At 39.3% G+C, this 25,506-nt stretch overlaps 1 protein-coding gene across 1 annotated transcript in view; it reads right to left on the reverse strand.

The window, feature by feature from the left end:
* Nucleotides 1–274: 274 nt before the first annotated feature.
* The window catches only part of vps50 (VPS50 EARP/GARPII complex subunit), a 203,743-nt gene continuing 178,511 nt past the window's right edge, over nucleotides 275–25,506 (reverse strand). Inside the window, exons 23-28 of the mRNA XM_073054232.1 lie at nucleotides 14,935–15,083; nucleotides 8,352–8,448; nucleotides 8,007–8,165; nucleotides 7,665–7,786; nucleotides 1,214–1,403; nucleotides 275–974 (exon numbers count right to left, since the gene is read on the reverse strand). Of these exons, the coding sequence (XP_072910333.1) occupies nucleotides 855–974; nucleotides 1,214–1,403; nucleotides 7,665–7,786; nucleotides 8,007–8,165; nucleotides 8,352–8,448; nucleotides 14,935–15,083 (837 nt within the window). The 3' untranslated portion in view covers nucleotides 275–854. The remainder of the gene's footprint in view (nucleotides 975–1,213; nucleotides 1,404–7,664; nucleotides 7,787–8,006; nucleotides 8,166–8,351; nucleotides 8,449–14,934; nucleotides 15,084–25,506) is intronic.

The following is a 25,506-nucleotide window of genomic DNA, read 5'->3' on the forward strand; positions in this document are numbered from 1 at the left end:
GTGAAACAATTTGATAAGTGGTGAGTTTAAGCTTTATCTGAGTATTCACTGATTATCCTAATTTAAGTGCTAAATGAACAACTTATTTGTTAAAGGTAACTGAGTGATAATGCATTTCATAATGACTTTATTGAAGAGTCTGCTTTGTTTTAATTGAGCCAGATGGAGCTGCGACATCTAATGCAAGACGGACATTGTTCTCAAAATTAAATGCTGCTTCCCAGATACTTGCACAGCTGCAAGCTCCATATAACACTGATATAATGAGATAAGATTTCTGTAATTTAGAGTGTTTATTCACTTACCAATCCATGATCAATTCCAGTTCAACAAGAAACAAATGTTTTTTTTTAAATTTTAGAACCAGAACAAATGAATATATAGATTGAATTTGTTACTTTTTGTGGTTCTACATGAAACATAAACATCCTTCAGTTGTTCATATTTACCCTTTGCATACAGAAAAGTAATTGTAAAATCAGTTTCAGTAGTTCATACACTAACATTAATTAATATAGTCTCATTCTGTTACAATATATAATCCTTACATCCCATATTCTAATAGATACAATTTTAAGCTTCCTCCCACAATATAATAACCATAACATTGAAAATAGTTTTCATACAGGCTCTAAAGACAGCATTACTCTTGATGACTTACCAAGACTGGAGTGAACATACATTTGCAACTAGAACAGCATTTTCAGTTCAGTTTGTTGTTTTTTTTAAATCAGAAAATACATAACATGCATCATAAATGTGTGTAACAGAAAAGAGTTATGATGTATTAGCTGGGAGTGGAAATATTTATCCCTTTGCCATCCAGGACAGCAACATACAGACATCGGTAGAGGCTATCTCTTAAGTCTATCCGGTTCATCGATGGCGGCTATCAGTTTCTGCCGTGCTTTTTTATTGATATGCGAGCCCAGACATACATTCACAAGGTTCGTTAACTGCTTCGTTGAATATTCCTGCCAAAAGAAAGCACAAAATTATAAATAAGAAAAAAAAAATCACTTAGCTTTACAAAACAATTTCACAGAAGTCAAACGGATAATGTGCTGATGTGAAAGCTCAACCAGCAGATATTTCAAATTCTAATAGATGTATAAACATTTCATCTATAATAGAATATTTGGCGGTTGTAAAAATAATTTGAGACATTCAAAGAAGTTTAAGCCTTTCCTTTGCCATTACACACAAGCCTTACCCTATGTTCTTTGATCCACCTTTCCATATCATTTTCAGTTAGATAATAGGCTTTAATATAAGTTTCCACAAACTCCTTATCAGGAATTGGTCTGATGTCAGTCAGTTTCTCTAGCTTCATTAAAAACTGCTGGAAGTCCAACTGCATTAAGGCCCTTCCCTCATTACTGCATTTTTTCACATTAGCATAACTGTAGGAGAAAGAGAAAGAAGATGGTCAAACCAGTACATATGACAAATTAAAGATAACCAATCTGAAAAGTGAAATAATGAAAAATTCTATTAATTCTTACAGCAAAGCATTCAGCAGAATGCGAGTATTTAAAATTTGTACTCTAAAGAAATCTTCCAACAACTGTTTGTCAAAGTCGTTCAGGAATTTGTCTCATGTACATAATGTTCATCATATATCCATGATTTGAGTGAGTGAGAGAGAAAACAGGATGGAACATAATCAGATGGGTAAATCCAAGGGAGTCTGATAGAGAACTATGAAAATGAAATAAATACTACATAGAGTCAACATGGGATTAATAAAAGGCATGTCAGTATCATTAGAGTCATAGAGCCTGCAAACAGGCCTTCTGGCCAAATAATCCATGCAGACTGTGCTGTCTAGCAATCTAGTTTCATATGTCCATATTTGGCCTATAGCCCTCAAAACCTCTATGTAGATGTTGCCAATATATCTGCCTCAACCACTATTTCCAAATACCCAAATAGTTCCTTTGCCTAAATCTCTCACTTGACCTTAAGCACACATTCTCTTGCTTTTAGAACCCTATCCCTGGGGAAAAAGACTATGCGCTTTTACTCATGATCTTATATTACTCTATCATGTGACCCCTGCCCCTCCTCAATATTTAACATTCTAGGGAATATGCAACTTCTCCCTGTAACTTAAGCCACCCAAGTTTTCCAGTACTCTTTCAAGTCTAAAAAACATCATTCCTATAAGAGGATGATCAAAAGTGTACACAATACTCCAAACGTGGCCTTATATAACTGCAACATCAAAACTATGATATTCAGTGCCCATTACTGAAGGTCAGCATGCCAAATACTTTCTTCACCACGCAATGTAGTTGTGATGTTGCTTTCCAAGATCTATGCACTTGCACCTCTAGATCTCTCTGTTCCATAGCACTCCCAAACTCCTACCATTCACTGCATCAATCCTACAATGGTTTGATCTCCCAAAATACAGTATCTCACATTTATCTGGATTGAAAGACATTTGTCAATCCACAGCTCACATACTCAGTTGATTAGGATCTCTAATTTTTCATAACTGTTTACACCATCTACAATATCACCTATTTTAGTATCATCTGCAAACTTACTAGCACCATGCTTCGTATATTGACATCCAAATAATCCAAACACAGGCTTCCAGTCCAAGAAGCAACTCTCAAACATCACCTTCTGCTTCCTATCACAGAAAAGAGAAAATCTGCAGATGCTGTAAATCTGAACAACACACGCTACATGCTGGAGTAACTCAGCAGGCTAGGCAGCATCTATGGAAAAAAGTACAGTTGACATTACCGGCCAAAATCCTTCTGCAGGACCAGGCCAATTATGAATCCAATTTATTATCTCCCCATGTGCTCTAAATGCCATGAAAGACCTTGTCAAAGGCCTTGCTTAAGTGCATACAGAGAGTATCCGGTCTACCCTCACCCACCCTCTTGGTTACTTCATCGAACAACTCGAAGAGATTTGTCAGACATGACTTCCTGCTGGCTGACCAGAATCAGCCTCTCCATATGTTGGTAATTCCTGTCCCTCAGGATCCTCCCTAGCAAACTACCCACCACTGAAGTCAGACACATTGGTATGTAACTTTCTGGCTTGCTTTGCTACCCTTTTTAAAAAATGGTACCACATTAGGCCACTCCCCAGTCATTCAGAACCTCAGCTGTGGCTACAGGTGAAGCAAACATCTCTGCAAAAACCTCCACAATTTCTTCTCTAGCTTCCCACAAGGTCCGAGAATTCAATAGGTCTGGCCATGGGGATTGTGTCCACCTTAATGCACTTTAAAACCTGTAAAACCACCTCCCCGCTAATTTGTATGTCGATTAAGGTAACACCACTCATTTTCCCCATTTCTTTATCTTCCATCATTTTCTCCACAGAAAAAAACTGAAGAGAAACATTCAGTAAAAATTTCACCCATTTATTTTGGTTCCTTACACAGATGGCCATGTTGATTTCTAAGGGGACCTATTCTCTCCCTAGCCAACCTTTTACTCTTAATATACCTACAGAATCTCTCAAGATTTTGCTTCACCTTGTCTGCCAGATCTGTCTCATTCTCTTTTTGCCCTCTTAACTTCCCTCTTTAGTGCACTCTCATACTTCTTGTGGTTAACAGATACAAATGTTCACAGGTGTAATGAAAAACCTACTTGCAAGAGCATCACACACAGAGTATCATACAAGCAGGATTCACAATATAAATTAAACAAATTATATACAATTATTACAAGAACACACAACTAGAACAAAAAGACAGTCCATTTTAGTGCAAAATGGTAATATTGCTGGAGTGATTGTAGTGATTTTGCTGGTTGGCTTAAGAATTGAATGGTTGAAGGAAAGTTGTTCTGGAAACTGCTGGTGTGGGATTTCGGGCTTATTCTGCAAGTATTCTTCAAACCTTCTTCATCACTTAATTTACCTTTGCTGCCACTTTTCTGAATCTTTGGATTTTTGTTGCTAGTCCTTAATGCTCCCTAGGGCCCTATCATTCATGGTACATTTCCCTCCCTTATTGAACCCCCACAAGCATGATTACATCATTCACACATTTAGTTAACTCCTGAAAAATAACAGTTGAATTAGTCAGATAGGAACTTTCACCAACAAAGTTGCCACACAAGTTAATCGGGTTGGTGTGAAAACAAATGGTGTGTTGGCTTTCATTAGTTGGGAAATTAAATTCAAGAGCTCTATAAAAAAGGCTCTATAAAACCTTTGCCAGACCACACTTGGAATAGTGTGTCAGCTCTGGTCACCTCATTATAAGAAGCATGTAGAAGCTTTAGAGGGGATGTAGAGGAGATTTACCATGATTCTGCCTGGATGGGAAGGCATGTCTTTTGAGGATAGGATGAACAAGTTAAAGCCTTTCTATTTGGAGCAAAGGAGGATGAGGTGACTTGACAGAGGTGTACAAGATGAGAAGAGGCATAGGGCAAGTGAATAGCCAGAGACTATTCCCAGTGTACAATTGGCTAATAAAATGAGGCATAATTTTAAGATGATTGGAGCAAAGTATACGAGGGATGTCAGAGGTAAGACCTTTACACGAAGTGGTAGGTACATGGAACTCACTGCCAGCGGTGGTAATAGAGGCTGATACACTAGGAACATTTAAGACACTCTAAGGTAGGCACATGGATGATAGAAGAATGGAGGGCTGTGTAGGAAGGAAGTTTTAGATTTGTCTTAGAATATGTTAAAAGGTTGGCACAACATCAAGACAAAGCACATTGATGAAGGTAAAGCAGTGGATGTGGCGCATATAGACTTCAGACATTAAGGCTTTAGGCTGATGGCATTTTGTAAGGTTCCCCATGGTGGGCTCATTTAGAAAGTCAGGAGGCATAGGATTCAGGGACACTTGGCTGTGAGGATACAGAACTGGCTTGCCCATAGAAGGGAGACGGTGGTAGCAGATGGGAGCGTATTCTACCTGGAGGTTGGTGATCAGTGGTGTTCCACAGAGAACTGTTCCAGCTATTTATGATTTTTATAAATGGTTTGGATTAAATTTCAATGGGACATTGACATGATGCAGAGCTGGACTGAGAAGTGGCTGATGGAGTTCAACCGGGAAAAATGTAAGGTGATACATTTTGAAAGGTTGAATTTGAAGGCAAATACAAGATTAATGGCAAAATTCTTGGCAGTGTGGTAATACGATGCAATTTTCCATGTTCTATGAAAGCTGTGATAAGTATTCTTGCCTTTCCAAGGAAAGATAAATAATGTTTCTTTGTAATGTAAGAGTCACAACCTGCAGAGCTACAGATAAAGTGCTAGGATGTGATATCTGATTGGGCAGCCCTTCGTCGAGAAATGGGGCTCAATGCTGGCCCCCACCACCACCACCATCTTTATGTATCACAAATGATCTATGATTTAAAACACCATTGAACTTTCAATGGAGTAAATTATACGAAAAGTATTTTTATTGATCCCACATATGACAGATATAGTTCAGAAGGAATACTGTTAGTTCAACTTCCACACTTGAACTCAAGCATATAATCTCAAACAATGACTCAAGTAATGCAGGGACAAATGCTTAATTGGATACAAAGTCTCTACCTGCCTTCTTATCACTCAACCAACATAACAAACAATTTACCTTGCTACTGTTCACGGGACTTACTGGGGTCAAGATCACTGCTGCACTGTCCCATCTGATGAAGGGTTCTGGACTTGAAATGTTAACTACTTCTCTTTCCACAGATGCTGACTACCTTGCTGAGCTTTTCCATCATTTTCTCAGCAGACAAATGGTGTAAATAATGGACAACAGCTATGGATGCCATGTCTTTGAAGACTCATTTGATCTCAAAACTTTCAGCAGCTCAATTCAATTCTTGTGGAAATAAACACGAGGAAATCTGCAGATGCTGGAAATTCAAACAACACACACAAAATGCTGGTGGAACACAGCAGACCAGGCAGCATCGGGCAGCATCTATAAGGAGAAGCACTGTCGACGTTTCGGGCCGAGACCCTTCGTCAGGACTAACTGAAAGGAAAGATAGTAAGAGATTTGAAAGTAGTGGGGGGAGGGGGAAATGCGAAATGATAGGAGAAGACCGAAGGGGGTGGGATGAAGCTAAGAGCTGGAAAGGTGATTGGCGAAAGTGATACAGAGCTGGAGAAGGGAAAGGATCATGGGACGGGAGGCCTCGGGAGAAAGGTGGGGGGGAAGCACCAGAGGGAGATGGAGAACAGGCAGAGAGAGACAAAAAAAATAAACAACTAAATATGTCAGGGATGGGGTAAGGAAGGAGTGAAGGGGCATTAACGGAAGTCAGAGAAGTCAATGTTCATGCCATCAGGTTGGAGGCTACCCAGCCGATATATAAGGTGTTGTTCCTCCAACCTGAGTGTGGATTCATTTTGACAGTAGAGGAGGCCATGGATAGACATATCAGAATGGGAATGGGACGTGGAATTAAAATGTGTGGCCACTGGGAGATCCTGCTTTCTCTGGTGGACCGAGCGTAGGTGTTCAGCAAAACGGTCTCCCAGTCTGTGTCGGGTCTCACCAATATATAAAAGGCTACACCAGGAGCACTGGACGCAGTATACCACACCAGCCGACTCACAGGTGAAGTGTCGCCTCACTTGGAAGGACTGTCTGGGGCCCTGAATGGTGGTGAGGGAGGAAGTGTAAGGGCAGGTGTAGCACTTGTTCCGCTTACAAGGGTAAGTGCCAGGAGGGAGATCGGTGGTAAGGGATGGGGGGACGAGTGGACAAGGGAGTCGCGTAGGGAGCGATCCCTGCGGAAAGCAGAAAGCGGGGGAGGGAGGGAAAGATGTGCTTGGTAGTGGGATCCCGTTGGAGGTGGTGGAAGTTACGGAGAATTATACGTTGGACCTGGAGGCTGGTGGGGTGGTAGGTGAGGACAAGGGGAACCCTATCCCGAGTGGGGTGGTGGGTGGATGGGGTGAGGGCAAATGTGCAGGAAATGGGAGAGATGCGTTTGAGACCAGAGTTGATGGTGGAAGGAGGGAAGCCCCTTTGTTTAAAAAAGGAAGACATCTCCTTCGTCCTGGAATGAAAAGCCTCATCCTGAGAGCAGATGCGGCGGAGACGGAGGAATTGTGAGAAGGGGATAGCATTTTTGCAAGAGACAGGGTGGGAAGAGGAATAGTCCAGGTAGCTGTGAGAGTCTGTAGGCTTGTAGTAGATATCAGTAGATAAGCCATCTCCAGAGATGGAGACAGAAAGATCAAGAAAGGGGAGGGAGGTGTCGGAAATGGACCAGGTAAATTTGAGGGCAGGGTGAAAGTTGGAGGCAAAGTTAATGAAGTCAACGAGCTCAACATGCGTGCAGGAGGCAGCGCCAATGCAGTCGTCGATGTAGCAAAGGAAAAGAGGGGGACGGATACCCATATAGACTTGGAACATGGACTGTTCCACAAAGCCAACAAAAAGGCAGGCATAACTGGGACCCATGCGGGTGCCCATGGCTACACCCTTGGTTTGGAGGAAGTGGGAGGAGCCAAAGGAGAAATTATTGAGAGTAAGAACTAATTCCGACAGACGGAGGAGAGTGGTGGTAGAGGGGAATTGGTTAGGTCTGGAAAACTAATTCCTCTAGACGGAGGAGAGTGGTGAACTAATTCCGCTAGAATTCTTGCGGAAATGGAGGGTGTTTTGTAATTCAGAAAATGGTTTACTAAAATGAACTTACCCTTCCACTATAGTTCTGTTTGCCAGCCGGATACAATGCTCCCAAAGGACATTGGACACTTGGAATGGTATACGCACTTGTTTAGAAACTTCAGATAACTTCTTATGGAAATGTTCAAACTCCTTGAGTAACCATTGACAGAATAAAACAGAAAATACATTCTGGTTTAATATACCTGAATATTAGCATCTTGTATTTTCATAGTAATTTTGTTTTTCAGTGCAAAGGAACATAGCAAAGGAAAAACACTTGCTGCAAACTCTTATACGCTGTCAAATTATTCTATCAATTTGATTACAATGTTATAGTAACTATTGTGACCATTTTCATTCTTGCAATTACCTTGAGAAGAGTATCAACGTACACATTGTGCTGTGACATAATTTCTTTTATATCCCACTTCACAGTGGCCATAAGATGCAACATCTGTTCGTAATCGATTGCTTTAGCAGCCACAATCCAGTAGATCGGTTTGCGCAGCTCACTGGCAGTTGACACGGTCTTTTTGTTATCCGATAGGAAGAGAAAATACAGAATAGTTTAAAACTATGAAAAAAACCGCAAATCAACAACTGAAAGTGATCTTATTTTAGAAGCAGACATTTAAAAATTGATCATTTACTTCCTTTTCTACTGTAAGTGACAACAACAGTGAATGTTTTTCCATTTGAAAAATTCAGTTCTGACCTGGGAATAGAACTGCTGCAAAAAAGGCTTCTTGGCTGAAGGCATCATGGCATCAAGATGAGGTTGCAAACAATCAAATTGATCAGCCAGAAACACCCTGGGAAACACAGACATACAAGACCATTTATGCTCTGGCAATTATTGTCAGCACCTTAAGAATATCATGTCAGTTCTCATCCAAAAGAATTCCAATAAACCAAAGTAGTAGTAAGGTCAGAGTTCAATCTGAAAAGTATATCTACAAAACTCTGGCTTCAAATTGTGAATTCAGCTTCCCATTTGTTGCAAAGGAAATCAAGTAATCAGAAATTTGCAATTATTCTTGAAATGATCATCACTTTTCTGTGCTTTTTGCATAAATGCCAAATATCATTGCCCTACAGATTGCCATTACTAATGCACATCCAGATTTAACTGTTTCCTTAATGTTTTGGGCGAGCTCAAAATGAGATTGGCAGAGAGATGGATGCCCAAGAGTATCTTTACAAGTGACAGTGATTGATAAGGAAGGCAGGGGGTTGGTAAGCGAGTTTGGGAAGTCTTGATGAAAAAACAAAGAATTTTTGGTTGTGTTTAATGGCATATGCTTCACTGCAGACCACTTTGATTACTTTACACTACAATCGCCTTCATGTTTGCTTGTTTTAATTGAGTATGTTCTTGTTAAAATGGTGCAATAATTTAGAGTTATCTTAATGCCTCTTGTATGATGCTATATGCCTGTGCTGCTGATTTAATTAAGTATTACATTGCACCTGTGTATAGATGTATTTATGCACATCGCAATAAACTCAACTTTGAACTTGATGGAATCTAACGGGCAGAAAACATGCAGAAATGTTCCTTTTGTAAAGCTTGGGTGTTTAGCTATCCTTGCTCCACAATCCAGTAAACTGGCCGACCCGCTGGCAACTTTGACAAGCTATCTTGGTAACGGGTCACCAACCTTTTTTGCACCACGGACCGGTTTGCTATTGACAATATTCTTGCGGACCGGCTGATGGGGGGGGGGGGGGGTGTTAATCATGACTGGAATATAGGGGGGAGGGGGAGGGGGGGGAGGGAGAGAGAGAGAGGGGGAGAGAGGGAGGGGAGAGAGGGAGAGGGGGAGAGAGGGAGAGGGGGAGAGAGGGAGAGGGGGAGAGGGGGAGAGGGGGAGAGGGGGAGAGGGGGAGAGAGGGAGAGAGAGGGAGAGAGAGGGAGAGAGGGAGAGAGGGAGAGAGGGAGAGAGGGAGAGAGAGAGAGAGAGGGAGAGAGGGAGAGAGGGAGAGAGAGAGAGAGAGAGAGAGAGAGAGAGAGAGAGAGAGAGAGAGAGAGAGAGAGAGAGAGAGAAAGAGAGAAAGAGAGAAAGAGAGAAAGAGAGAAAGAAAGAAAGAAAGAAAGAAAGAAAGAGGAATACAGCCATAAATTTCTTTCTTCCAACGATCTATACTTAAATATGTATCCGATTTCCAAGTAACTGCAATAGCTTTTTTGGCTACTGCCAATGCAATTTTTATAAATTCTTTCTGATATTTATTCAATTTGGATATCGGTTTTATCCCTTCAATATCACCTAGTAAAAGTAATATTGGATTATGTGGAAGTTGTATTCCAATAATTTGTTCCAATAAAACTCTTAAATTTGTCCAACATGACGATCCCATTGAGGGGTGATGGGAGACAGCGATACTCAAAAGGAGTTCCTTATGTTCAGTCTATTCTGCAATTTAGTTTTTGTTTGGTTCATTGCAGAAAACCCCGTTTCACAGAGATATGATGTTGGAAATGGAAGCAACGTTTTCAGTGCTTTCGTGGCTATCTCAGGATATTCAGCCTTGACTTTGATCCAGAATGCCGGCAGCGATGTTATGTCAAACATACTTTTCAGCCCACCGTCATTTGCAAGCTCGAGGAGTTGGTCTTCTTCCCGCGCTGACATGGATGATTCACAAATGGGTCACGGACCCATTCCTTTGCACGTCTTGGGTCATTTGCGGTTGGGAAGTAACGCTCGAATTTTGTCGACGGCAAAGATCGGTGATTGTGCACCAGCTTTGAGAAGGATGGTGCGGCCTCAATCTCTCCAAAATCCCAGCTAATGTTGGGAACATGTCAAATATGCCCCTGTCCACTCGCCATCCCCACAGTTCCAGTTTGGCTTTGAAAGCAGACACTTTATCTGCCAACTTGAAGACAGTTGTTATTCTCCCTTGAAGTGACAAATTGAGTTCATTAAGCAGGTTGAAGATATCACACAGATAAGCGAATTTTGCTATCCCACTCCTCGTCACTGAAGCGTGCTGCCAGTGGTGACTTTTTTCCTGAAAGAAATCTCCGTAACTGAAAGAGAAACCTGTGCCACCTTGTTAGCTGCAGCTTCTCCCAACAGTTCACGGCACATGCCCCTGGCAGCAGGCAGAATCAATTCTTCACCAACAGTGAAAGGCTTCTTAGCCTTAGCAATACGGCTAGCCACTAAGTACAACGCTCTCAGAACAGCAGCATTTGTGGAGGTGGTGGCTCTCAGCACTTGCTTCTGTCCCGCTTGCTCACGCATTTTTTCCGCTCAAATATCTCAACGGGTTTGTCTTTAAGGGCAGGGTCCTTGGACTCAAGGTGCCGAAGCAGTTTTGAGGGCTTCATTGCCTCGTTAGACAGCTTGTCCCGACATATCACACACAGGGGGCTTGGAGCGTGCGAGTCACCAGTCGCAATAAAGCCATATTTTATGTACGACTCGTCGTATTTTCTGTTGAAGGAAGCTATCTCTTTTTTTTAGCAGATTCAGCCTCAGTTGTCTCTACGTTATCACCATCATTAGGCCTTTTATGTCCCCTACCACCTCTCATGTGTGCTGATATGGTATCACATGCATGGGTCGCTCTGCTAGTTGCTGCAGGACACGCTGCACACACATTAGACACACAGTCTTCAGCATACGTCATCCTCAGAAAGGCAATGCCCCTTATTAAGGACCTCCAGCACCCAGGGCATGCCCTTTTCTCACTGTTACCATCAGGTAGGAGGTTCAGAAGCCTGAAGGCACACATTCAGCGATTCAGGAACAGCTTCTTCCCCTCTGCCATCTGATTCCTAAATGGACATTGAACCCTTGAATACTACCACACTTTTTAAAAATACATACTATTGTTTTTTTTTGCATGATTTTTAATCTATTCAATAAACGTATACTGTAAACTGATTTACTTATTATTTTTTCTTCTATATTATGTATTGCATTGATCTGCTGCTGCTAAGTTAACAAATTTCACGACACATGCTGGTGATAATAAACCAGATTCTGATTTTGATCCTGTACCTCATCACCTTTATACATAGTCACAACCTGTTCTAAGGCATTGCATATAGTTTCATTTCCTCTAACAAACCCAGCTTCAACATTGCATGTTTCTCTAATTTCTCTCTTTGTCTTGACTTCAAGCTCATTACTTTCAGCTGGACTCATGTTGTTTTCCAAGTGCATAAATCAGACAAAACAATGATTAAATCAATTCAACAGAAGCAATTTCATTCTTCGGTTTTTCAGCAGAATCAAATGGTCGAACTATTCAGGCAGACACCACTACACAGCTTTTCAATCCAACCCACTTAGACAAGGCAGTGCTGACCATTCAAAACTGTGTTTCAAATCCAAACACACAGCATTAATCAACAAAAGCTTGTTACTTGTCACAAGCTGCTCCAGGCTGCAAAGCTCCTAATTGCATGGACATGTCCAAATGCTTAGCATTCATTTGGTGTAAATGTAGAAAATTTTTGCTGACAGAAATGTAGCAGCAATATCAAACCAAAACAATTGTCGCTAGTCTGTGACTGCTACAGCGTTGTCATACTTGCATGACGTGCCCCTAGCTCCAATGATTTCTCCAAAAAACAAATTCTTTATTCAACCCTTTATTAGTAACCAACAATCATGAAGCAATGAAACTTAAGTGTATGCAAGTGTAAGCTAAGCTTTATCCAGTGTTATCTTACTGGTCAGCAAAAATATGCCCTCTGCCTGTCCCAAGCAACAAAATGTCATGAAATAAGCAAGAGTATGTAACTTATTCCCTTTGCTTTTACCATGTCCCCACTCATGTGACTATTAATCATAATAAAAGAGCAATGCAGAATACAAAGCAGATAGAGAAAAGATACTGCAGTAACAATATGGTATAGTTAGAGAAGATAGCTGAGTGTGATCAGAGCCCAGTGCTTTGGGGATATTGGTCAAGGACAGGGCATTGACACTACTCTATCAATTGAATTAACAGAGCTTTATGCTGAAACATAATTTGTGATAAGTTTTGAGTACTTTGAGATGTCTACTTGATGTATCCTGTGATGCCAAAATATACACTAAGTATGGACTATCTACCAAGCCAGAAGTCTGAATAAAACAGAGAAATACTGGGACTAATAATACACTATTACAATAATTTTATTAGATCTACACATTATTTAGCTGGAAAAAGTAAGAGAGCAATCAGACACAGTTGAGATGGTACAAGATGAGATAAAGACCATTTTTTTCGACAAAAAATGAATGCAACTCTGAAGTTCAGATGCTACAGGATGTGAAAGTTCATACAGGGTACGAGAACCAAAATGACTTTACTGTGAGCACTATATTATCAAATGCTGAGAGGAGGAAAGTGCAGAGGTAAAAGTTTAGATCAAAATTGGAAAGGCTAATAGAAAAAAAAAAGAATACGGATAAATAAATCTGAAGAAAATCCAAAATTACATGATCATATAAAGATTACATGATTTGAATGAAAAAAAAGGGGAGAATCAAGAAAATTATAGGGGACTAGCATACACTGGAATTGGAAAACATGGACCTGGTTATAAATGAATGCAGTTTCACAGTCAACCACCATAGAGAAGCAGTAAGAATGAAGATTTTATTTTAATAAGGCAATACAATGCAAGAAATTCCAACAATAACTACATTCAGCATTAACTGGGTTCCTGCAAGGCTACTGTGTACACTGCTCATCATCACAACAAGAAAGATATGATAGCACAAGAGAAGCTGCAGGGCCAATTCATGAGATAGTCTTAGGGATTAAGAAGTTTGCTTATGAAGAAAAAATAGGCTGCTTTTTTTTGGAAGGGGACATTGCAGAAACTTTTATTTAGGAGCTATAAAAGGGGAGAGATCATAGCAGAAAAGTCAATAACTCTTGGATATAGATTTGAGGTAAGAGGTAAAAGTTCAGAGTAAAATTATCAAAGTGCATATATGGTGACACTGAGATTTGTTTTCTTGTGGGCATTCACAGTAAATTCAAGAAACACAACAGAATCAATGAAAGGCTGCATGCCACAGGATGGGCAAACAAACAACCTGCAAAAGAAACCAAAGTGTGGAAATATGAAAAGAAAGAGAAAAATAAAAATAATAATAAATAAATAATCAATAAATATTGAGAACATGAGATGAGGAGTCCTTGAAACTGAGTCCATAGGTTGTGTGAACAGTTCAGTGATGAGGTGAGTGAAGTTGAATGAAGTTATCTCCTATGGTTCAAGAGCCTGATGGTTGAAGGGCAATAACTGTTCCTGAACCAAGTAGTGTGGGTCCGAAGGCTCCTGTACCTCCTCCTGGTGGCAGCAGCAAGACAACAGCATGGCCTGGATGGCAGGGATCCTGGCTGATGGATGATGCTTTCTTCCTGTGACAGTGCTCTGTATAGATGTGCTCAGTGGTAGGGAAGGTTTTACCTGTGATGGACTGGGCCATTTCCTCTATTTCTTATAAGCATTTCCATTCAAGGGCATTAGTGTTTCCATTCCAGGCTGTGATGCAACCAGCAAAAATACTCTCCAATGCATATCTATAGAAGTCTGTCACAGTTTTAGATGACATGCTTAATTTTCACAAACTTCTAAGAAAGTAGAAGTGCTGCTGTGGTTTCTACATAAATGGCATTTACGTTCTGGACTAAGGACAGGTCCTCTGAGAATTAATGTCTAGATCTCACAGATTAAGAGCTGATGAAGCAGAAACTCTTACCATATTTAATTATTAACTCGATAAGCATTTGCAAAGCTATGAAACAAGAGCTGGAAAGGAGGATAATTTTGATTGCTCTTTTTCAGTAGGAATGTGTTTCTCCTGTGATGGGAAATTATATTATTCAAAGTCAGTAAGAGTAAAATTAGATGATAACCAATATTTCAAACTTAAATTACGGTTCATCTCATTTTATATGTTTTATTACAGAAATCCCAAATGCATTTTTCATGACGACTTAAAAATTGATGAGTTATGATTAGAGAAGTATCTTCCTAAATAATTACATTTCTGCCACAAGGTATTGCTGGATCAGTTTCAGAAACAACTTTTCAACATGAATTTCACAGCTATTTAAAAAAATGGCATATTAGTTGGGGAATGCGTAGAAGAATTGAATTGTGTGGTTCATGTAGAATAAAATGTGAACATTCAATTACCTGTGAGAAATATATAACATTTGAAGGAACATAACTTGAATATAATTTAAATTTCTATGTCTTATTTGGCTTTTAATTGAAAATATTGAGAAAAGAATGTCTTTAATCATTCAGTGATTTGTGACAAATAACTTACAAAGACTCTGTAGCCACGACCCTTTCTGCAAGACCATACAATGTTTCAGTAGAATTTAGAACAACAAGGTGACTGAGGTGTGGGCTTGGAACCTTTTCTTTTCGCTCTTCTGTGGCTGTCAAGGAGCCTGATGTTTCTGGTTGTGCCTCCTACAAAAAAAATGTACAATTACTGATAGTTATATCTATGTAATGAGCAGTCACATGAAAATAATGAATCAAAGTCTGAATAAGCAACGAAGTTTGCTACTTCAAATCTGCTCTGCCACTTATCAAGGCTGAGCTACATCAGCAACATTTACCTGTTACACATCCAAATTCTTTGATATCCTTTATGTCTAGTAATCTATCTTCGTTTTAAATGAACCTTCCATAATCCCCCATTGCTAGTAACTCCAAAGCTCACCAACCTTTCATTGAAGATATTTCTCTTTAACACATTTCTAAAGTCTGATCCTTATTTGGAGATTGTGGCCTGCATACCAACTGTCAAGACCTGTAGGGATTCTGCAAGTTTCAAGGTGATCCCGTCTCATTCTTCTAAAGTTGATAATACAATCCTAGCCTACCCTACTCTCCTCATACAGTAATTCTACCATCTATGGAACCAGTAGAGTAAATCTTCACTGGAAGCCCATGATAGCAGCTAGTTTGCTTCTTGGGTAAGGAAACTAAAACCGTTTGCAATTCTTTGCAGTCTCATCAAGGCCTGAAGTAACTGCAGAAAGGCTTCCTTACTCATAGATTGAAATCCTCTAGAAATAAAGGCAAAGTGTTACACTGTATATTGGGTTTCAGTTACATCAACATTACCCAGCCTTTCACCATTCAAAAAATAGACTTGCCTCTATCTTTTGCAAACAGTTTTCCACATTATATTCCTTTTGCTATGTTCACATCTACTTGCTTAGCTTGTACTTCCTAAAAGTATTTTTTTTAAACTCTTCCCTCCTCACATTTTGTGGCATCAGCAAATGTGGAAATATTTTACTGGGTCTTCTCAGTTAGACAGAGATGGGGGTGGGGGCGGAGACAGAGGGGTGGGAGACAGAGACACACAAACAACTGGGACCTAATACTGATTCGCTTCTCAGCACAATACGCCTACCTGAGGATATTTGGTTTCTGGTCAATTTTCAATCCATGTCACTTTATTCCTCCCTAATTTTGTGTGTTCCAACTTTAGTGAATAACCTGTATGGCACTTTATCAAAAACCTCTATACACTACACCCACTGGTTCCTCTAATTGTCACATACTCAATGATTTCCAAAGAGTTAGTCAAAGCACGAAATTGAGAAAACCTGCAGATGCTGGAAATCCAATTAAAACACTCAAAATGCTGGAAGAACTCAGCAGGCAAGGCAGCAGCTATGGAAAAGAGTACAGTCAACATTTCAGGGCCGAGACCCTCCGTCAAACCTACTTTTTCTTCTGTAAATCCATGCTGACTGCTCAATTCTTCAAGGATTTTTGTTAATATATCCTTCATTATAAATTTCAGCATCTTCTCTTCTGTTGCTTTTATCTGATTTTTGTTTTTAAATACCGAGGCCCCTATATCCACAGCAGCATTTTTAGAATCTACAGAATTTTGGTTGATAACTAGAGCACTCAATAACTCTAAAGCCATCTCTCCTAAGTCTGTGAGATGTAGATAATTAGTCCATCTTTCATGCTCAAGTATTCCTACAGCACTTCTTTCTGAGAAAAACTTACACGTTCAGTTCCAAGACCCTTGGTTTTCCACTATTTCCAAGTCCATCTAAGTGGTTAAAAGTCTACAGCGCATTTTGTGTACTGCAGGATGTATGGATTTAGATTTCTGAGCCTTAGAAAGCAATGCTGAGAGATGAAATCAATAGAAATTAAATGCGGAATCCTTCGATATTGTAATGAGGGTATTTGCATATTTTACTGTAACATATGAACTAACTGAGCCTTTGGAGCAGATTCACAAGGAAGAAAGGTAAAGCTTGAACTGGCTATACCAGTTGAAATGAAGAAAAAATATAAGTAGGACAGCAGTAAGGCATATGGCTCCCAGCTGATTACATCTTCAAGTCTAGTTTCCTGTCTGTTCTTAGATTCAATAATCCATCATGATCTTGTGTCACAATCACAGCTCAATGAGGTGGAGTGTTCCAAGGATTCACGACCCTCTAAGAGGAAATCTCTCTTCATCGCCATCTTAAACGGGTGACACTTTACCATGAAACAATGCTGTTTAAATCTGGGTTCCTCTATAAAGGAAATCATCCACTTAGCATCCACTCTGTCAAGTTACTTAAAAGCTCTGAATCAGGTTTAATATCACAGGCATGTGCCGTGAAATTTGCTGTTTTGGAGCAGCAGTACATTGTAATACATAATAAAACCTATAAATTACAATAAATACATATTTTAAAAATTAAATAAGTAATGATAAAAGAGAGGAAAAGATGTGAGGTCGTATTCTTGGGTTTATTATCCATTCAGAAATCTGGTAGCAGAGGGGAAGAAACTGAGTGTGTGTCTTCAGGTTCTCATACCTACTCCTTGATGGTAGCAATGAGAAGAGGGCATGCCCCGATGGGTGATGGGGGTCTTTAATAATGGAAGCCGTATTTTTGAGGCATCACATTTTGAAGGAGTCATCAATGCTGGGGAGGCTAGTGCCTATGATGGAACTGGCTGAGTTTACAATTTTCTGCAGCTTTTGCTAATTTTGTGCAGTGGCCCCTCCATACCAGATGGTGATGCAATCAGTTGGAATGCTCTCCATGGCATATCTGTAGAAATTTGTAAGAGTCGTTGGTGAGATACCAATTCTCCTCAAACTCCTAATGAAATATAGTCACTACTATCCCTTCTTTGTAATTGCATCAATATGTTGGGCCCAGGATAGATCCTCAGAGATGTTGACACCCAAGAACTTGAAACTGCTCACCCTTTCCACTGCTGATCCATCGATGAGGACTGAATGTGTTCCCTCAACTTCCCGTTTCTGAAGTCCACAATCAATTCCTTGGTCTTACTAATGTTCAGTGCAAGGTTGTTGTGACATCACTAAACCAGCTGATCTATCTCACTCCTGTATGCCTCCACAACACCATCTGAAATTCTGCCAACAATAGCTGTGTTGTAGACAATTTTATAGATGGCATTTGAGCTGTGCCATGCCACACAGTTGTGGGTCGACAGAGAGTAGAACAGTGGGCTAAGCACACGCCCTTGATATGCGCGAGTGTTGATCATCAGCGAGGGGGAGATGTTATTTCTGATCTCCACAGTCTGTGACATCCCATTGAGGAAGTCAAGGATTCATTGCAGAGGGCCAATTTTTGGAGCTTGTTGATTAGAACTGAGGGTATGATCATGTTGAATGTTGAGCTGTATTAAATAAACAACAGCCTGACGTAGGTATTGCTATTGTCCAGTTGATCCAAATGGAGAGCCTGTGAGATTGCATCTGCTGTAGACCCAATATGGTGACAGCAAATTGCAGCAGGTTCAGGTCCATGCAGGAGTTGATTCTAGCCATGACCAAACTCTCAAAGCACCTCCATCATAGTAGATGTGGGTGCCACTGGGCACTAGAATTTTAACATTTTCAGTAAGATCATTATTCATTTTAAATGCCAATGAAAACTAGCCTAACTTGCTGAAGTGTTTTCCTCAGATAAGCTCTTCATTCAGCCTCAAGATTCTTATTTAAGCTACCTTTAATCATAAATGAAGAGACTTGGTCTCAAAGCCTATATTTGAACTCTATATTTGAAATAACCTGGCAAGCACACCACTGCATGTGAAATGCAGACATTTCAACTGTCAAACAGAACAATTAACACATATTGAGGCAAATTCCTGAGAAGTACAAAGTACAGAATGGCTATGATTTTAATAACATTGTTAAATCAATTTAATTGTTTAAAGGACATATAGCAACGTGAACTTGAGAGTGCTGGGGTACCAGAGATTCAGTTTCAGGGCAGAATGGGGTCATCAGTGCTTTCTGGTGGTTGTGAGCTAAAATGTGGCTTGGTTAAAAATATATCACAAACCGATTAGTAGGAGGCATAGAAGGGAGAACGAGGATTTGGTTAAATTATATCACAAAAGCCGAATAATGCACTCCTAAATCTTATTGCACGGATACTCAGAACCCACAATAGACGGAGTTGGGAAATGGGATGAACCGGAATAGAATTTTTTCAGCCACACACACCATAGATGGAATGGCCCCCTTTTGTGTCACAGATATGTGATTTTCATTTTTGCTTCATATGAAATGAAGACCAATAAAATGTACCCTAGCTAGAAGCTGATCCCCTGTTTGGTGATGTCTATGTCAGGGTTATTGAAAATTTTTAGAAATCTTCAAAGTCAGAAGCTATTATTTTCTACTGTGTTCTTTAACTATGGAATAATACAAGAAAATATTTCTGAACCCCTGCATTCCAAAATAAGTAAAAGCAGGTGTATGCAATTACTGAGTACAAAGTATACCACACAACGTGTACTATTTTAAGCATATTCCTTTTCCTTTGTGACCATTCACAATCTGACAATGATTTAATGAAGAATAGACATCACCTGTCTACGACATCTATTTCTAGTTTCACAACTTGTCGAAACAAGAGATAAGAACAGCACTCTTCTTTGACAGCAATGTTCACTTACTGGTGCAAACCTGTCAAAACAAATTCTGAACGATTTAGGCAGAGTGCATATGCAAGAAGTTGAAGAGTGCAAAACTTATCTGAAATGAGCATAAACGTTACAGCACAGTACAGGCACTTCAGCCCACAATGCAGAGCCAATTCCTTTACTCTAAAATCAATCTAACCATTCCTTCCCATATAGCTCTCATTTTCCTTCATCCTTGTGCCTAGCTAAGGGTCACTTAAATGTGCCCAATGTATTTGGCTCTCCCACCACCCCAGCAGTGTGTTCCATGCACCCACTACTCCCATGTAATAAAAACTACCTCTGACATTCCCCAACAACCTTAAAAGTATGCTCCCTGTATTAGCTATTACCACCCTGGGGAAAATGGTATGTAGGTCTTCATTAGTCAGGGTTTGAGTTTGAAAGCTGTGAGTTAATATTACAGCTCTTTAAAAATTGTGAGACCACATTTGGAATATTGTGGACAGTTCTGGTTGCCTCATTATAGGAATGATATGGAAGCTTTAGAGAGGATGCAGAGCAGATTTACCAGGATACTACCTAGATTAAGATCATGCCTTATGAAGACAGGCTGAGCAAGCTAGGACTTTTTCTCTTGGAGTGAAGGAGATGACAGGCAACTTGATAGAGGTGTACACAATTGAGTGGATTGCCAGAGACTTTTTCCCAGGGTGGAAATGTTTAATACAGGGTGCATAATTTTAAGATCAGTGAAGAAAAGTACAGAGAAAAATATTGGAGGCAAGTTTTTTTAAAATAAATAGCAAGGGGTGAATGTGTGGAATACCTTGCCAGGAGGGGTGGTGATCAAAGCAGATATTTTAAGGGCATTTAAGAAACTCTTTGATGGCTACATGGACAATAGAAAAAATAAAAGTGCTGTGTAGGAGGGAAGGATTAGATTAACCTTAGAGGTTAAAGAGTCGGCATGACATCATAGACCATGTTGCCTCTTATCCCTGATCCATTCTACCCTCACTCTAGTTATACTCCTGTTCTTCAAGTACATGCAGTACACCTTGGGGCTTTCCCTAACCCTACTTGCCAAAGGTTTTTCATGTCCCCTTCTTGCTCTGCTCAATTCCTTAACTTCTTTCCATCTATCTTATAACTCCCAAAAACCTTTTCTGATCTTTGCTTGCTAAACTGAATTATGCTTTTTTCATCTTGGCCATATGTAAATGTATTTGCTAATGAATTTTACACAAGTATAGCACAGATATATTTGAAAGTTATTCAACTGCATATTAATTTATAGCAAAAATAATCAAATTATTTTATCACACTTGTATGAAGCATTTGGAAGTGGAACATGTAGGGATGAAAGAGACTTTCTTTCATTGCACAGCCCTGGATACAGTAAAAGTACAGTTGGTATTATTTCCCTAATGTTTTATTATTGATTTTCAAAATTATTTGCAGTAAATTGAGAGAACAAATCAACATTTGAGAAGTGACCTACATCCATTAAGAACCCACAGAAGCCATCTTGACAATGCCATCTCCCACTCTGTTTCCTGTGGACTTCATTTTTCCAACTTTTCAACTCCTAAACATCCATTCAAACAACTGCCACACCAGCAATTCTGAGATGATTTTCCTTTTTCTTAGCTGTGATCTTCCCTCCTTCAGAGTCGGTAGGAGTCCCAACTTAGTCTGTTCCATTTCCTTGACTTCTTCTACTGTCATCTTCTAGTGTCTCAGTTGGAGAAATTTCAGGGACCCCTTGTCCTCATCTTCTATCACACCAGCTTTTACATTCAATGCTTCATCTTCAGGACTTTACCTCACAGTGAAACCACCACCAGACACACCGTTCCTTTCTCTGATCTTTCAGCATTTAGAGGGGATTCTTCACCCTTAACTCTATGTTTCACTTTTATTCCTACTTAATTTTCTTCTCAATGGTACCTTCCCATGAAGCTCTTGCTCCTCTAGCCTTTCCTTTCCCACCATCCAAGGAACCAAATAATCCATAAAATTAAACAGCAATTTAATATAGTGTAGCCTTTTCGTACACAATAAGAGATATATTCTGCATCACAAAATGCAACTGCAGATCTTGTGACTCTTTTGTGATTTACACCAGCCAGAGCACAAGGGTGACCACAAAACTCCACTTCTTCCACCATCGTTCTCCACCTCTACTGGTTTCACCTATCATCTACCAGCCTGTCTCATACCTCTTTAAATTGACTCTTTTTCCCTTACATTCTCAGTCCTGATGCAGTCTCAAACCAAAATGTTGATCATTCCTTTGCCTCTACAGATGCTGCTTGACCTGTTGTGTTCTTCTAGCAGTTTGCTTATTGCTCCGGACTCCAGCATCCGCAGTTTGTGCCTACACAGACGTTTCTTTGCTCTCTTCATCCTATCTCCACCTTCTCTACAAGTTTGAACATGCTTATCTTCCAGCTTTTCCTAGTTTGAACAACAGGTCAGAGATTTGAAAAACAAACTCTTGCCTCATATACTGCCAGGCCCATTGAGTACTTCTAGCATTTTCTGTATGTATTGTTGATTAACATTTTCTATTAAAGTAAAACTTATTTGGTTACTTCTTTTGGGGAGGGTGAAGAAAAAGCAGAGGCAATGTGAGGATAACATACAGTTATATTTGCAAGCATGCCTCTCAAGTGCTTATAGTAACTGAAAAACTTGGTTTTCAGAATATTAACAAAATTATATTTGTGTTATTAATATATCTAAATTTAAACTATATTAATAGAATTTAAGTGAATAATTAATCTATTATTAACTTCAAGTGTGCAATAAATGTCAGGTCTAGTGGAAATCTACACAGCAATACAATCCAGTTATGCACCTCAAAAAAATCAGGAAAGCAGTAATCAGGCTAGTAATTATGAAACAAACAATAATTTGGTTGTGTGAGAGCTTAAATGGACACACAGATGTACCATTTTAGTTGTTAGTTGAATAACAAGCTCCTTGTCTTTATTTCTCTAGCAGTGCCAAATTGGTATCCTATTAAATAAACACTGCAGATATTCATTTGCTGAGTTCAGTTCCTGAGGTTGTATTTAGTTTTCATAACTCATTTTTTTGGCAGACATAGTCAAGAAGATATGATTCTCATTTTAACAAACAGTATTCAGTGATCTTAAAAAACAAAGTAACAGGTTATGAATAATGATTAAAGATACTTAGTGCTTGCTTCACAAATAAGACTGCTGAATCTCACGTTAGCATTACCTTTGAGCCTAATCTGACCTTCATTTAGTGCCCACCTTCCTAGAGCCCACATCACCAAGAGCCAATTTTTATAGTTCCAGCAAAGAACATTGAAGGAGGCAAAGTGGCCAGAGATTAATGTCTTCCTCCACCGCTCAAGCATGCTTCATGGATTGACTACTTCACTTCCTAGAAACTAAGCCTTGCACATCTTTGATTATGAAAGATCTGTGGCAATAGAAAGATGAAATGAGAGATAAACACCCTAATTTTGAAACTGAACTGAGGAAAATTTGTCATAATAAAAAGCCTACATGTTTTGAAACTGGAAAGAAATGTTATTTCCTTTGCCATAAAATGGTTGATATGTAGAAAATGTAGAGCAAATGTTATGCTCTTGAAGACTTTAAAAAATGTTTTAATATCAACAATATAACTTGCTAGAGGTTGCAAGATAGATCCAGATCTAAAGTGCTCTGTGGAGAAGAATCTGAAAGCTTCAGAGGAAAGAAATCAAAGATAATTAATGCAGAAAGTACAAAACAAAGCACAAAAGAAATGAAAATGAAAAGTGATCAGCAAAGCCTACATTCAAATTTATAGTCAATCTGCTAGATATAGCAAATATTAAATTAGGTTAATTCAAATCCAAAAAGATAGCACAGTATACAGTACTGACAATAGAAAGAACAGTTACCAGTATCATCTAAATAATTTAAATAGAGAAAAAAGAGGGTAGATAAAGATATGCTTATATATAGTTTCAAGAAGTTTGTGAACCCTTTGCAACAACCTGGATTTCAGCATTAATTACTCATAAATATGGTCTGATCTTAATCTAATTTACAATAGTAGACAAACACAATCTGCCTAAACTAATAACACATAAACAATTGCACTTCTCATGTCTTTATTGAACATATTATTTATTCATTCACAGTGCAGGCTGCAAAAAGCATGTGAACCCTTGTTTTTAATAACTGGTAAAACCTCCTTTAGCACCAATAACTGCCACCAAGTCACAAACAAGAGAAAATCTGCAGATGCTGGAAATCTGAGCAACACACACAAAATGCTGGAGGAACTCAGCAGGTCAAGCAGCATTTATGGAAAAAGTACAGTTGACGTCTCGACCCGAAACGTCAACTGTGTTTTTTTCCATAGATGCTGCCTGGCCTGCTGAGTTCCTCCAGCATTTTATGTGTTGCTTGAACCTCCACCAAATGTTTCCTGTAGCTGATGATCAGACTTGCACAACAGCGGGGAGGAATTTTAGATCATTTCTCCATACAAAACTGTTTCAGTTCATCAATATTTCTGTGATATCTTGCATGACAACCCTCTTCAGGTAATGCCACAGCATCTCAATTAGGTTAAAGTCTGAATTCTGACTTGGATATTCCAAAGCACTAACTTACTTCTTTTTAAACCATTCTGTTGTTGATTTAATCTTGTACTTTGGATCACAGTCTGGTTGCACCATCTGACTTCTTTTAAGCTTCAGGTGATGGACCACTACCCTGACATTCTCCAGCAAAATGTTTTGATACAATTTTGAATTCATTGTTCCCTCAAAGATTGCAAGCTGTCCAGGCCTTAAAGCAGCAAAGCAGCCCAAAGCATGATGCTCCATCCAAAATGCTTCACAGTTGGGATGAAGTTTTGGTATTGGTATGCAGTACCCTTTTTTCTCCAAACATAGTGGTGTGCAGTTCTGCAAAAAAAAAGTTCAACTTTTGTCTCAGCTGTTCACAGATCATTGTCCTAGAAGCATTGTGGTACATCTAGGTGGTCTTTTGCAAAAAAGAGACCAGCAACAATTTTTTTTGGAGAAAAGTCCTTCCATGAACACCATACTTGCTCAGTGTTTTTCGTACAGTGGACATATGAACAGAGACTTTAGCAAACTCTGGAGATTACTGCAGGTCACTTGATGTTACCCTTGGATTCTTTTTCACCTTCTTCAGCATGCCATACTGTGCTCTTGGAGTGATCTTTGTAAGAAGCCCACTCCTAGGGGGAGAGTAGCAAAAGTACTGAATTTCCTCCATTTGATGAGTACCCAGGTCTTTAGAAATGATCTTATTACATCTTCCAGCTTCATGCATCTCTACAATTCTTATGTCCTCAGAAAGTTGTTTTGATTGAGGTATGGTGCACATAAACAGATCTTTCTTGAGAAGAACATACTCAGTCAATACTCTGAGTTTGTCTCTTTTTTTTTAATACATAGGTCAGGGCACCTCTACAATCCACACTTACAATCTCATCTCATTGACTGGAACAGCTGACTCCAAATAGCATTTTTTTTTTAAAAAGGAATTATCCCAGAGGTTCAGATACATTTCTGAACCTAGACTGTGATTGTTTGAAAGGTGTACTCAGTATTGACAAGAAGTACAACGGTTCATGTGTTATTAGTTTCGGTGGATTGGGTTTGTGTATTATTGTGACTTAGATCAGACCACATTTTATGAGTAATTACTGCAGAAAGCTTGGTAATTGTAAAGGGTTTACAAAGTTTTGCTTGCAACTGTAGATTTACAGTACAGAATCAGGTAATGCGTCTGTTCGGCCTATATCCTGTTCAAACTGTTCATGACGTGACTCCAACCTTTCTTTATTCAACTTTCAACATAACTATCTATTTTACTCTGTAGTCTTTTTTTCTAAAATCCATCTTTTTCCATTGATACATGATTAGCACGAT

Source organism: Hemitrygon akajei, chromosome 8 (genome assembly GCF_048418815.1).
Source record: "Hemitrygon akajei chromosome 8, sHemAka1.3, whole genome shotgun sequence".
In the NCBI taxonomy this organism is placed as follows: domain Eukaryota; kingdom Metazoa; phylum Chordata; class Chondrichthyes; order Myliobatiformes; family Dasyatidae; genus Hemitrygon; species Hemitrygon akajei.